We start from the raw sequence: 15004 nt of genomic DNA, 5'->3' as shown, positions 1-15004 counted from the left end.
TGCCTTATCAATGTTTATTTGCGTATTTTAAATGTAAATCAAACCTGATCTGAGGAATTAAGATTTTTCCAAGTATTTTAGACTAACATAGATATATTTGAGAGGTTACCTTAAAAAAATAAAAATAGAGAAAGCTCCACTGGGCGGAGCTTTCTTAGTGTGCATTTTTCCCACTAGGTGAGCATTCAGTCACTCACTCTGAGTTAGTGTACTCAGTGGCATTGCCTGGGAATGTTCTCTCTAGTCACAGTGAATTTTTTCGGAAAAGTAGTTTCACTCGAACCTTGTTTTTTTTTTTTTTTTGTGATAGCTGATATAAGAGAACAGTGTGCACCTGTGAAATTTTGTTTACTGCTTGGGAAAATGCCACAGACACTGTTGTGATGTTGAACACAGCTTAAAAGGACAGCACTATGGGAAAAACTTGTATGAGTGGTTTTCTTGTTTCAAAAAAGATGAAATGTCAATTGATGACAAGCTTCATTTTGGATGTCCATCAGCTTCCAGAAAGGATGAAAATGTCAACTTGTAGTGCATTTGGAGTTTGTTCTACCAGGTCAGACTGCTAATCAAGCTTTCATAACTGTGTGCTACAAAAAAGGCCTTTTTTTGTGGCTGATGGGGGACTGGTTTTGCCACCATCAAAATGCACCTGCTTACGCAGCCATCTCATTGCGCCAGTTTTTGGCCAAAGCAGCATGCCTCTTTTGCCTCATACACCTGACTTGCAGACTTCGCTCTGTGCGACTTCTTTTTGTTTCTGTGAATGAAGAGGGAGGGACATCAAAGGACAGTGATTTGAGGAAGTAGAAGAGGTGAAGAAAAAACGAGGGGGAGGTGCTGTCAGCCATCCAAACAGATGAGTTTGAAAAATGCTTCCAAGAATGGTATTGTAGATTTGACAAATGTATAAATGTATTAAGTGTGATGGAGAGTACTTTGAAGGTGATAAGGTTGCTTTGTAAAAAAATTTAAATACATAGCTTTTTGGGGGAAAAAATCCTGTTCTTTTTGGGTACCCCTACATATGTTTCCTAGTACTCTTTTTGTTATCTTTGGGGTTTGTTTGTTTGTTTTGTTTTCTTTAAGACGTGTAAAGACTAAAGAGACTTACATGTCATTTCATCTGTTTCCCTTTTTAAACAATTTTTTAAATTGTGAATTTGGTGGGGGTTTATATTTCAGGTGATCCGTTTTGTATTCAGCAGTTTAAACAATGTCAGTCCTGCCCACATTAAGTTACCCCCAAGCCACCTTTAATTTCTTTTCTCCCTCTTGTGGATTACTACCTTCCCCTTGCCTCCCCTGCCCTTCGCCGCTTAGATAAGAATGCTATCCTTTTGAGATGATTTCCTTTGACTAAGGATACATGATTTCCAGGTATCAATTTCTTACATTAAAGTATGCTTTGCATATGTTTAGCTGAGCTCTTAAAAGTAATTTAGCTTTAATTTTTCTTTATATTTATTTATTTTTCTGTGTGCTTTTTTATTTTAACTCATTTTATTGGGGCTCATACAACTCTTATCACAATCCATACGTACATCAATTGTATAAAGCACATTTGTACATTCATTGCCCTCATTCTCAAAACATTTGCTCTCCACTTAAGCCCCTGGCATCAGCTCCTTAATTTTCCCCCTCCCTGCTCCCTGCTTCTTCATGAGCCCTTGATACTTTATAAATTATTATTTTGTCATATCTTGCCCTGTCCGATGTCTCCCTTCACCCACTTTTTTGTTGTCCGTCCCCCAGGGAGGAGGTTATATGTAGACCCTAGTAATCAGTTCCCCCTTTCTACCCTACCTTCCCTTCACCCTTCCGGTATTGCCACTGTCACCATTGGGCCTGAAGTGACCATCCGCCCTGGATTCCCTGGTTTTCCAGTTCCTATCTGTACCAGTGTTCATCCTCTGGTCTAGCCAGATTTGTAAGGTCGAATTGGGATCATGATAGTGGCGGGTGGGGTGGGGTGGGGTGGGGGGGGTGGTCCTTTCATTTTTCTTACGTAGTAGTAGAGTAAAATAGATCAATCTTCTCGAAACAATCTTTATTTTAAGACTTGTTCCATATTCCAATAAAAAAAATGCCAAGTTGAATTGTAGGATGTATATGCAATGTCTTTAATTTCAATGTATACTATAAATAATATAAAATATCTTCAAGTTAATGCAGTTCACCAGATGCTTGCATTTTGTATTTTATCAAAATTGTATTTAACTTAATTTCTAGATCTAGAAGGCACTCTGGAAGGGAATCTTAATCCTCTACATATGAAAAAAGTGCAGATTTTCATTCTAGCTTATCCAATTCAGTTAGGGATGTGGACAATTGACAAGGAACATATTCTCAGAATCATTTTTCTTGTTAAGAATCACTGAGAGAAAAGACAAAAGTCAAACACAAAGTATCAATGAGAGGCATAAATATAAAATGGAAAGTCATTTTAGGCTTTCGTCTTGGTGTTCTCATCACGTTGAGTGTACAACCTCCTTTCATAAAATGTTATACTTTTATGGATATAGCATCATAATCTCAATTCAGAAAATTATGTCTGATTCAGTGGAGCTTTGAAAATGATTGTCATCCTTCAGCTTTCTCATGTGTAACCTAATGCTTTAAGCCTCTTTGGTAAGGTTGAGTTACCAATACTGCAACTAAGGCTGTTGTTTAGAAGATTTTAGGTTTATCACACATTAAAAACCTTAAAAGTTTGTATTTTTTTTCTAATATGAAAATATGTGTTGTCAAGCATTTGTCAAGTCAGGAGAAATGGAAAATGCCTATAATTCGATCATTCAAAATGCTTATAAAAACTTAATGCATTTTCTTTAGTATTTTTTATATACAGTAGTGTGTTTTTTTACATTTTTGTTGTACTTTATTTGAAATGATTTTATTTGGAGCTCTTGTAGTTATTGTAACAATTCAAAATTCCATTAGATCAAGCATAATTATACAATTGCTATCACCATCAGTTTCAAAATACTTTCTTTCTTGAACAACTTGATATCAGCTCCCTTATCTCACCCCCAGGAACCCTTATTGTTATATATATATTTTTTTCTATTTTTAAATGTAACCAGCCCTATATTGAGTAATGCCACATTTATTGAGCACAACGAAGAAGTTAGTATACTTGTAATAAGTATTGATAAATTATTATGTTAATCATAATTTTTGATGATCCCCACCCTGAAGCCAACATTTAATAGATGCTAATCAGGATATGATTTCTGATTCATCTGACTTTAAAGCTTGTGCATTTAAACCATTTTTCTATATTGCTTACTGATGATGATGATGTGCATACTATTTTGATATTGAAATAAAACATATAAAAGTGTCTTCAATTTGAACAATTTTTTCCATATCATTTCTGTAGTAGTATTTTATCCATTCAGGAATAAAAGGGATTTAATTTGAAGTCAGGTGACTTAAGTGTTTCAGTTTCTCATCTATAAAATCTACTTTGTAGTGTCTGACTCTTGACTCTCAGGAAGATGTTTGCTTTATGTACAACCACGTCACTGAACAGAGTAGATTGCCTGACACTTAGTGAGCATTCAGTAAATAATAAAATAACAACAGCGATTAAACTTGCTAATAAACTAAAATAAGAAGTATAATGAGCTATATTTTTCAGAAGTTGTGTGTGTGACCAAAACTATTTTATATCCAGTGTGTTTTACAAAAGAGCCCTGGTGGCATACTGGTTGTGTGTTGATCTGTGTCAGCAGTTTGAAACCACCAGCAGCTCTGCAGGAGAAAGGCGAGGCTTTCTACTCCTGTTACGAGTAACAGTCTTGGAAACCCACAGGGTTTCATAGGATCACTGTGAGTTGGCATCAGCTTGATGACAGAGAGTGAACGAGTGTTCTATAACCTCTTTGGCACTTAGGTTATCATCAGTAATTATTTATAGAATGGTGGTCTCCCTATCTTTTACTTTGCAGGATCAGGACTAGAACTCAGTCTGTTTCCTCATCTAGGTACTATGTAGATACCTTAGCCCATCTTATTTTACTTTCAGAGTCCTGTGTGGTACTGATTTTTGAGTTAAGGTGAAGGAGATTTTGAAAGTTGTCATCAATCTCTCTTTCCCTAAGTGATCTACCCCCCCACCCTTTAGTGGAAATGAATTAATCACTAATGTAAAAATACCTACTTTTACATAGAGCTGACATCAAAAAAAAAAAAAAAAAGCAAAGAAAGAGAGGAACTGGAGAAAGTCTTTTTCCATCTCATGTTTATCCTCTATTATTAAAGTTTTAATCTCAAAAAGTATTTTGTATTAATTTGGGAACCGGCTGTATTCTGAGGCTTCCAAAAGTTCCTGGAGAAGTGGAATTCTTCCCATGAACTTTTTGAAGCTGCTTTGAAATTGGAGAATCTGTTGATTTGGTTTATTGTGTAATAAATGAGCGAGTTGAAAATGAAGCCCAAGTCATAGTCGCATAGTAGGTGGCAGCCGCTCAGAGAAAATCTTCAGTGAGGAAGATGAAACCGTTTTTGTGGTTCCATCCCCTTAGCTTTACCTCACTCTCCTAACTCCCTCTCCCAGGCTTTGAGAGCTATGCTTCAGGGTTTTCTATTCTTATGGCCAGGAGGGAAAGGAGAGCGAAACCTTGGTATGGGTGAGTAAGAGTTATGTCCCATGTCCCCCCTAAGTGGAATTTTACAATGCTGAAAATGTCTCACAAACTTTAAGCCCTCGGTGTATCTTCATCTGAACTCTCTATTCTATAGTCTTAACTATTGGCAGAGCTAGAAGCTTTTATCTGGTTTACAGTTTTCCACATGCCCCCTTGAATTTCTATTAAAGGCTTATATAGAAAATCTAGTTAATAATAGCTTGCTGAACACTGACTGTCTATCAGAGATTCTTCTAAGTGCTTTACAAGTATTAGCTCATTTAGATCTCTTGGAAGTAAGCATAGTTATTACCCTTATTTTTCAGAATAGTATATAGGCCCATAAGGCCAAGGCACAGATCTAACAAGCAAGAGAGGCAGGATGTAAATGTCAGGCAGTCATTTCCCTTGAAGCAGTTCTCCCTTTTTTATATAGTTGCTTGAGTTGATCTTAACTCATACTAAGCCTAATGGAGCTTCTGAAGCTATGAATCGCTTTAAGAGTGGACAGCCACATTCTTTTCCTGTGGAGTTGGTGGGTTTGAACTAGCAACGTTGTGGCTACTAGCCAGAATGCTTACCCCCACAGAGCCACTGGAAATCCTTATATTGCCCCTAGATTAGTCTTATTTATAAATATTCCTTTTCAAGTCACAATTTTTAATAGTCTTGACTTGTTGACTGTTAAGTTAGTCTTGCTTTGAATTTCAATTGAAAGCCTCCTCCCACCCCCAAATAAAATATTTCTCTATCTGCTTATTGGACAGTAGATCATAAATTATTTGCTCTCAGGCTTTTTTTCTTTTTCACTCTTAAATATATTATGGAACTTTTGTGTATTTAGGCTTAACTACCTTTTAAAAAACTTTATTAGAAATTAAAATTTTAGATATTTTAAAATATGTAATTTTACATATTTTATAAATACATATTGAGGTATATTCTACCTAAAATAGAATTAACCTACTTTAAATATATTATTTAATAGCGTTTTGGTAATGCAAGCATCACCATAAAGTCGTTTACTCTCCAAGTAAAAACCTTCATGCTTATTTATAGTTAATCCACATGCCTCACCCAGCCCATCAATAATTCTGCTTCCTGTCTCTGAACTCTCCCATCTGGACATTTCATACAACCACAGTTCTACAGCATCGCATCTCTTGTATTTGACTTGTTCCTCTTAGCATGGGTGGCTCTCTCTACAGTGCTGCATGTTAGTAGTTTATTCCTTCTTTACTACTGGACCTTTTTTCCCCTTGTACAGTATTCTAGCCATCGTGATGGGTATGATGTTCTTTCTCATGATTTCAGTTTGCATTTTCTTTAAGACTAATGTTGCTGAGCATCCTTTTATGTTTACTAGCCACTTGCATATCATCTTTTGTAAAATACATGTTCAGATGATCTGCTACCCAATTTTAGGATTGCTTGTTGTCAAAGAACTTCTTGTGCAATGGTCCAGTGCGTGGGCGCTAACCAAAGGGCCTAATCAGGGGTCCTCAAACTTATTAAATAGGGGGCCAGTTCACTGTCCCTCAGACTGAGCCATTGGAGGGCCAGACTATAGTTTTAAAAAAAAACTGTGAACAAATTTCTATGCACACTGCACCTATTGTATTTTGAAGTTAAAAAACAAATGGGGCAAAAACACCCGGTGGGTTGGATCAATGTCCTCTGCGGGCCACATGTGGCCCGCGGGCCGCAGTTTGAAGCCACCTGGCACTCAGATAAAAAACCTGGTGATTGTTCCCCAAATAGTACAACCTAAGAAACCTATGGGACAGTTTTTGTCTTATAGAGTTGCGAGAAGTCGCAATCAATGTGATGGCACACACAAGCGTTTAGGAAATAAGTTCTTTAACAGCTATGTGCTTTGCAAATATTTTGTCCCAATTTGTTGCTTGTCTTTTCATTTTCTTACTAATGTTTTTTGGAGTGCCAAAGTTTTAAATTTTGGTGGTCTGATTTAATTTTGTAATGGACTGTATTTTTGGCATCTCACCTAAGAAATCTTCATCTAAAAACCAAAGTCTTGAAGATTATTATTATTTTTGTTCTAAAAGCTGCATTAGTGTTTACATTGAGGTCTGCAATCCATTTTTAGTTATTTTTAATAAGATGAGAGTTCAAGTTCATATGTTTGGCACGCATATTTCATCTCAAAAGTTGTTTATCATTTTTGCAAAATAATAACCAAATTTACATGCTGCCGTTAGTGTCATATCTATGGAAAAGAATTTTAAAACAAAACCAATGAAGTGTTTTTCACAATTTTAATAAATCTTTAATGCATGGCTTAAGAAAAGATTTAGTCTCATGTCAGCTTTTGCATTTGTTCTGTTGCAGTATTACAAAGGTAACCGCTAGAAAATTGTTTTGCATATTTGTGAGAGAATCAGATTGAAAAATTTAAATAATGCAGTGGTATTGCAACTACTAGTTTTAATTTCGTGGATCACATCAACCCAAGTGTTGTGGACCCTCTGGGGTCTGCAGTTTGCACTTTGAGAACTTATGGTCTAGGAATTTACTGCAGTTCACTTACGTCTGCCGTTTCTTAGCATCTCATTTGCTTTGTGTTTTAATTTTAAATTTCTTCTAAAATAATGAATAATATATACTGTAAGGTTACTGTTATGGGATTTTATACATGTGGCTTGGCAACACTGGTTCCGTGGGCCAAATCTGGTTTGTTGCCTGATTTGGTAAAGAAAGTTTTAATAGAACATAGTTACATACTTTCATTTACATATCATCTGTGACTACTTTTATGTTTTTATGTTACAAAGTTGAGTAGTTTTGAGAGAAACCATATCACCTGCCAAGCCCCAAATACTTACTGTTGGCTAATAGTGAATAGGCCTTCAACACGCATGGCTATTCTATGCAGAACAGAACCAAGTGCTACCTAGTGCTGTATCCACCCCATAATCGACTCATGATCTGACTGTTGTGATTCATGGGGTTGTCATTGACAGATTATTAGAAGTCACTCACTCCATCTTTCTTTCTAGTCCATTAGCTCTATTGAAACCGTTGAAAGTATTTTCCTGTAATTAATAGCAGCAACCATAAGAAAAGATACTGAACTATCACATTTTAGAAAAATTAGGCCTAATCTGTTTGCCTTGATGCTATTTATATTTTCTTAGTCTTCAAAGGATACTTTCCTAATAAAAAACTTAATTCCATGCTGAGGAGCAGGAGTGAAATAGTAATTGCTCTGCTCATCAAGTTGAGATATGTAAAGTGCTGCTTTCAAATAAGTATCTCAGAAATATTAAAAGGTATGTAAAACACTGTCAAGTTTCATCTTTAAAGTTTCAATTTGCACTATTTCAGGATGATCTTGAGGACCTTATTTTTAATTGGGATGAGAGCCAAAGCATTGGCGACATCTTTCTTAAATATGTAAGTATTTAAATGAAGTATCCATCAAGAACTAGCAGAGTGTACCCATCAAGGACAGCCCCCTACCCAGGAGACTTTCCAGATAAATGAAAGTTAGCCCTTGAAATGAAGCTAATTTAAATGTTGGAATGGCTGCCTTTGTAAAATACATTGCAAATGTTCTTGCTTTGTGAATCATGTTTTTTATACGTAGTAGTTTCTTGATAGCTCCAGATCATTAAACATATATTAGATTGCTGTCATATGAGATTGTTTTGCTACCAAGCCTTTAAAAAGTGGCCACAGGCTAAGTTTTTGAAATTTTCTTTGAATTACTTTTATTTTTCTCTTACTTAACAATCCAGACATCAGTTGTATCAAGTTCCTTTGTACATACATTGCCATCAGTTGAGTTGTTTTTAATCATTCTTTGCTTTCACTATCTATGCTCTATATGGAAGCTTCTAATCAACTGTTTAAAAATAAATTCACTTTGGAGGAAATATGTGATTCATTTATTGGAATAGGATTTATAGGTTTCAGTGTTTGGATCCTGCTACAGTTCTCTGTGTCGTTTTCAAAGACCCTCCCTCCTTCTAACTTCCTTCTTTGCCAAGTCGTATTTTGGATGTTTTTTTCTAGTTGGTTAAGACAATAAAACATGCAAATTACGACCGGATATGTTTTTATATCTGTTGGTGTCCTTAATTACTCTAGAAATTTTTTCTTTTTTTGTATTATTTTTGAGTAATATACTTGATCTTGTAGTGTAGACTGTTTCTGTCATTAAAGACTTTGAGTGTTCTTGGCTTTAGGATAAATAACAAATGAATTACTACATCTTAAGTGCATATTATAGTTAGATAGTTTCTTTGTTTTATTAATAAAATAAAGCTTTAGTGTGCTTTTTGTTGTTTATTTGTTACTGAAATTTTGTGTTATGTGTGTTAATTGCTGCATTTTTGTTCAGCAATTAATTACTAATTTATAAAATTATCTTCAATATTTAATTACGAAGAAACATATAACCTTTTGTTTGCATTCAGTGTATCTGATAAATTTTGGTTACTTTAAGCTTCATTGTCTAAAGATGATGCATAAAACTAGTGTTTTTTTTCCCTTCCCTTTTTAGTCAAAAGATTTGATAAAAACCTACCCTCCTTTTGTAAACTTTTTTGAAATGAGCAAGGAAACAATTATTAAATGTGAAAAACAGAAACCAAGATTTCATGCTTTTCTTAAGGTAATGTACTTTCAAACAAAAAGTTTGGGTCATTTCTGAAAGGCTGTTATTAAAAATGACTAAGATATAGATTATAACTTCAATAAAATGGATTCATATAAGAACACTTTAATGTTTATCTGTTGGTTTTAGCTATGGTTGAGAGTAGCAGTAATGTTTAGCTTAAGCAGATTTGACATTAGGGAGCCAAAGCAGCCAGTGAATAAGAATGTTATATATAGTTATAGAAGTTGTGTTAGTCTGGGTACTTTAAATAAACAAATCCACAGAAACTCATGTATAAGAGAGAGTTTTATATAAAGGGTAAGTGCACATCAAGACAGCATCCCAACCCAGTGCTGCCTAAGCCCACAAGTCCAACATTAACCCATGTGTCCAACACCTATCCACAAAGTCCTTCTCCATCTCACAAAACAGAAGCAGTGATGCCGACTGTAGGAGGAAAGCTGAGTCAATGAATGTGTAAGCTTCTCAGCGCTGGCAGGGGTCTCCACACGGGTGTTCCAGCACCCAGGGCCGCATTGGAGTAGGTCCATGTGGCTTCTTAGGGATGTCTCGCCGGAAGTGAGCCTTGCCAGCTAAAGCAGGGAACTGGCTAAGGCAGTGGCACCCTGGTCCTACCATCAGAAAGCAAGAGACCTGAGAACTAGAAAGGCAAGGCCCACTGAGCCATTTATCCCTCCACCTTTCAATTAACCCCACATGTGTTTATGGGCCAGGTTGGCACAATAAACTAACTACCTCAGAAGTTATTAATGCTTTCGCTTTCAAACATCTGAAAATTTTCCAGAAAGATTTTTTAATTGCCTTTAATGATGTTTTTCTCTTAGTAAATCAAATAGTATACTCTCTTTACTTGAAAGTATCAGTATTATTTGTATATGTTATTTCTTTTAATTGTGAGAACTTCAGAGAAAGTTTAAGTGGGATGCATGATAGGTAGTGGAACTCACGTTCTCTTTGACTTGTTAACCTGTGGCCGGCCAGTAAGTCACTTCAGGACCTTCAGGGTTACCACATTTTAGCATATAGTGTGTGCACATATATAACGCACACACATGCTTAGAATGTGCACAGCACACTTACCGAAAATGAACACATATGGAGGCTTGAAAATATTGTACACCACACGTACTATTTGTGTAAAAATAGAGTGCTTAACCACAATAGCTAACTGCAATGCAACTACCACCCAGTCTGTCCCAATACTTATTATCAGGACCACTCATGATAAGGTGCAATGTGTTGAATGTTTCCAGCAAATCATCGGTTTTAAATGATTGAATGTGTTAATTCTTTTTAGATAAACCAAGCTAAACCAGAATGTGGACGGCAAACCCTTGTTGAACTTCTCATCCGTCCAGTACAGAGGTTACCCAGTGTTGCACTGCTCTTAAATGGTATTGGGCAATCTGTTGTCAGACCACTTTAGAGACGTACTTTTGTTTTCTGTCCCAAAATTTCGAATTCCTCACTTCTATAAGCTTCTTGGACTTTTGCATTAAAGTTTAAGTATGTATCTCTTTTACAAAGAAAACAGCTTTATACATGTATATAACCTTACAAAATAATCACTGGTGCTATAACTTTTCCTTCTAGATGCATTATATTTGTTTTGATATAATTTATATTGACTAGTTGTAGTATACTTTTCATTTATCTTCTTAAAGTCTTACATTTGGTGGTGTGTCAGTAATTGAAAATCGATTTATGCATGTAAACTCAGAGTTCAATCACAAAATCATAAGAAGAGATGTTCTGAAATTTTATATTCCTTTTCTGAGTTTTAATTTCTGGTTCCTTGGCCTTAAACTTCGTTTTTTTCTTAGATTGTTCAAAACATCTTGAAATATATATTTATATTTTCTAGTGCTTGAACTCTAGCTATAATAGTAAATTATACATGAGAGTTAATTTTTATGTAACTCTTGCTTGTGTTAAAAAATGCACACACATACATACATGTATATTTTATATATATGCCTTTACACATAAGCTAAAGTGAATATTTTAAGGAGGTTTCAAGTTTTTATTATATTATTTTAAATTCAAGATGAAAAATAAAATGCAAAAAAATAAATTTGTAGTAAGGCATTTTGATCCCCAAACCTTTACCTACTATAGTATATGCAGTAGAAAAGGAAGCTAATTTTTAGACTCTGTTTAATTTATTTTTTCTTTGAAATATATTAGTAGATTATAGTAATAACTAAAACTATTGTGATCTTTCTCTAGACTACTGTAACATGATTGCGATAATTAGTTTATAAAATGATTCCCCTATCCTATTAAACAACTAGATTATAATAAAGACAATACAGAGAGAGACTTCTAAAAGCTGCTAAAAAAATGGAACTGAAAGATATTGGAATTTTTTCCATGAAATTTTTGAAGGCAGTACATACATATATGAACAAGCCTATACATTAACATGAACAAGCCTTTAAGCTGCCAAAATGATATATATTTTCTGATTAGCATATAACCACAATTATTTCATTAACTCGTAAAATTTATGTTGTTGCAATAAAACCAACTTGATTTCTAAGTTTTATTCCACTTACCAGATTGGTGTCTGGTAGTAGATTGAGAATAGACTTGGTAGGAATGTGCTGCATACGGCATAGAATAAACAATCCGGATAAGACAAAGAGTGCCTCTATCAGTGGACTCAGGCATCATAAGGATTGTGAGGCTGGCATAGGGCCCGGCTGAATATTTTTCTATATTGTACATAGGGTCCTTACTTATAATTACAAGCCTACTCAAAAACACCTAACAATGATTTCAGAGCTAATTGAGGGCTATATATTTTCATGGAGCAGAGGAGTTGAGAAGTCAGTTTCCAAGCTTTACTAAAATTGAGACAGCAGTATAAGAAAAGATCTGTTTCATATTTTGAAAATTTAGTCAATCAAAAAATATAACTTTAAAAATTAAGAAGAGAACTCTTAAGGAAACATTGTTTAAATGGTTTCTTAAAAGCAAAAGGCTTACCTTTGAAAATGAATAAGACTGTAGATAATAGACAATATTTTAAAAAATCTTAATTGGAAAACCACTATTTTATTTAATTATAAAACATTTTGTGTAGGACATGAAAAAAAAATTATAAGTTATGAAGGGTTCATGAGGGAGGAAGGGGGAAAAAAGAGGAGCTGGTACCAAGGGCTTAAGTAGAAAGAAAATGTTTTGAGAATGATGATGGCAACAACTGTACAAATGTGCTTGATACTACAATGGATGGATGGGTAGATTATGATAAGAGTTGTATGAGTCCCCAATAAAATGAAGAAAAAAAAAACGAAAATGAAAAACATTTTATCATTACAGATCTCAAGAAGCACACAACTGATGACAATCCTGACAAAAACATTCTGGAGAATGCTATTGCATCACTTAAGGAAGTAATGACGTAAGTGCATCCATTTGATTTTTCTTATGTCAGAATTGAATCAATAGCAGTGTGGTAGTGAGTTTTGTTTCCTTAATTTAGAATTGAATTGATGGAAGAATGGATAGAAAATATCAAAAGCAAATTTGTGTTAAAGAACAGATAAGTTATTTTCTCCTGAGAAATATTGTACATTGAATAATCAAAAACACATTTATCTCTCAAAGCTGTGTACTGTTAGACACAGAGAACAATAGTTTAGAGACTTGAAACTATCAGAGGCTCTGTTACTTTGTTCATGCATCTCCAGGTAGTCATGGCTTGATTTGCTCTTCCTATTTATGTGAACTGCCCAAACGTGACCTCAGAGTCTGACCAGGGTGAAATAAATAGAAAAGGTTTAGAAAACGTTCTCCCTTTAGTTGTAGACTTTTTGTCTCTCACCTTAAATTTCATGGAATTAAATTGATAGGGTTGGTCAAAGATACATTAAAAAGTGCCAGCTCACTGAAATTGATTGGGACAGAGTGATTGTTCAACCTAGGCCATGCGAGAATCAATTCGCAGACGGAATTCTTATAAGACTGTTCTTTTTCTGCTGTTTTGGGAAAACTTGAAAACTGTTAACTTTTTTTTTTGCTTTATAGAAATCATTTAAACTCTTTGGATTTTATTATATACATAATCACTTAATAATTAATAGATTTAAATAAATGATTTTAAGCTTCTAGTCAGTTCTTTTATATGAAACTATCTTAAAATACTTACAATGGAAAACACAGAAATTTTCATACGTCCAGATAGGGTCCAGCACTAGAATATGCTCAAATTGGCTAATACTAGTTTTGGTTGCAGATGGGAAGATTATGCAAGTTTTTTGCTATTGTTTTTTTGCTTGTATTCTTCTACACTTATCCTGGGTCCAGCATTAAACGTTTGGAGATGACAATGATGATGATTTTCTATACTTAGCAGTTTATGATTTAAGCACTCTGGCGTTACTTTATACACTTTGATCCTTCCTATAACATTTTTAAATTAGGCAGAGTTGAACTTAACATGTTTTAATAAAAGAGAAAAGCTGAGAAGTTACCATTTGCCCAGTTTACTTATGTAGAAAATTTTGGAAATAAAAACTACAGAAACTTTCAAGATATAATAGAAAATCTAAACAGATTTAAGAATTTAAAAAATCTTAATCTCATTATACTTTTGGTTATATTTTGGTGGTTTCTCTTATTAGGAATTTGTTTATTACATCTAAATTGTCTACGATGTTGGCACACAGTTCTTAGTGTTTTTGTTTTCTTTTTCTGTTAGAAGTAGTAGTAACTCCTCTTTTCCATTCCAATTTTAGTGTTTTCCCTTTTTTACCACTCTTGTTCTGTTTAAAGGTTTGTCAATTTTCTTGAGCTTTAAAGGAAGCAACCTTTGGTTTTGTTGATTTTTCTCCTCTCTTTCCTCAATCTTCCCTCAAATCTTTCTTATATCTTTTTGAAGGTTTTAATTTGATTTAATTCTGTCTGATTTAGCTTGCTTTCTTTTTCCAGTATCATAGGGTAAAAGATTTTGAAACCGTACTGTTAATATCACGTGCAAGTCAAATTTAGTTTAGAACATCATTCTAAACAGGATGTAATACTAAATACAAGCCTGATTCAGAAGAGGACATGGAATGCGGAATGTCATTGCTGATGTCAGATGGATCTGAAAGCAGAGAATACCAGAAAGATGTTTATTTGTGTTGCATTGACTATGAAGAGGCATTTATCAGTGGATCATAACAAACTGGCTAACAGAACACTGCATTCATTGTGCTCATGAGGAACCTGTACATGGACCAAGAGGCTGTCGTTTGAATAGAATAAGATAATACTGCGTGGTTTAAAATCAGAAAAGGTGTGCATCAAAGTTATAGCTTTTCATCAAACTTGCTGAATAAGTGATCTGTGATGGTGCACTATCTGCAGAATGTGGTATTAGGATTGGAGGAAGGCTAACTTAACCCCCGCAATATGTAGATGGCACAACCTTACTTAGTGAAAGTGAGGAGGACCTGAAGCCCTTGCTGTTGAAGAAGATCAAAGTCTGCATCTTTCCTTATGGATTACAACTCAATGTAAACAAAACCCAGATCCTTACAACTGGACCAGTAGGTAACAACACCATGATAAATGGAGAAAGGATCAAAGTTGTTAAGGGTTTTATATTGCTTGGATTTATAACCAGTGCTCATATAAACAGCAGTCAAGAGATCAAACTACTCATTTCATTTGGCAAATATGCTGTGTAAGACCTCTTTAATCAGGATGTTATTTTGAGAATCGAGATGCCCTTGAC

General features: G+C 34.6%; 1 protein-coding gene across 2 annotated transcripts in view; it reads left to right on the top strand.

Annotated features, from left to right (window-relative positions):
- The window catches only part of ECT2 (epithelial cell transforming 2), a 62612-nt gene that overhangs the window by 24079 nt on the left and 23529 nt on the right, over window positions 1-15004 (top strand). For both annotated transcript variants that reach the window (XM_004708582.2, XM_004708581.3), the window contains 4 exons: window positions 7980-8048; window positions 9160-9270; window positions 10574-10670; window positions 12604-12685. In XM_004708582.2, the coding sequence (XP_004708639.1) occupies window positions 7980-8048; window positions 9160-9270; window positions 10574-10670; window positions 12604-12685 (359 nt within the window). The remainder of the gene's footprint in view (window positions 1-7979; window positions 8049-9159; window positions 9271-10573; window positions 10671-12603; window positions 12686-15004) is intronic.

The sequence above is a fragment of the Echinops telfairi genome, unplaced genomic scaffold (assembly GCF_000313985.2).
Source record: "Echinops telfairi isolate 266 unplaced genomic scaffold, ASM31398v2 ScPeMD7_4225;HRSCAF=4972, whole genome shotgun sequence".
Lineage (NCBI taxonomy): Eukaryota > Metazoa > Chordata > Mammalia > Afrosoricida > Tenrecidae > Echinops > Echinops telfairi.
Note: the sequence above shows the minus strand (reverse complement) of the source record. Positions and strands in the feature narration are given on the sequence as shown.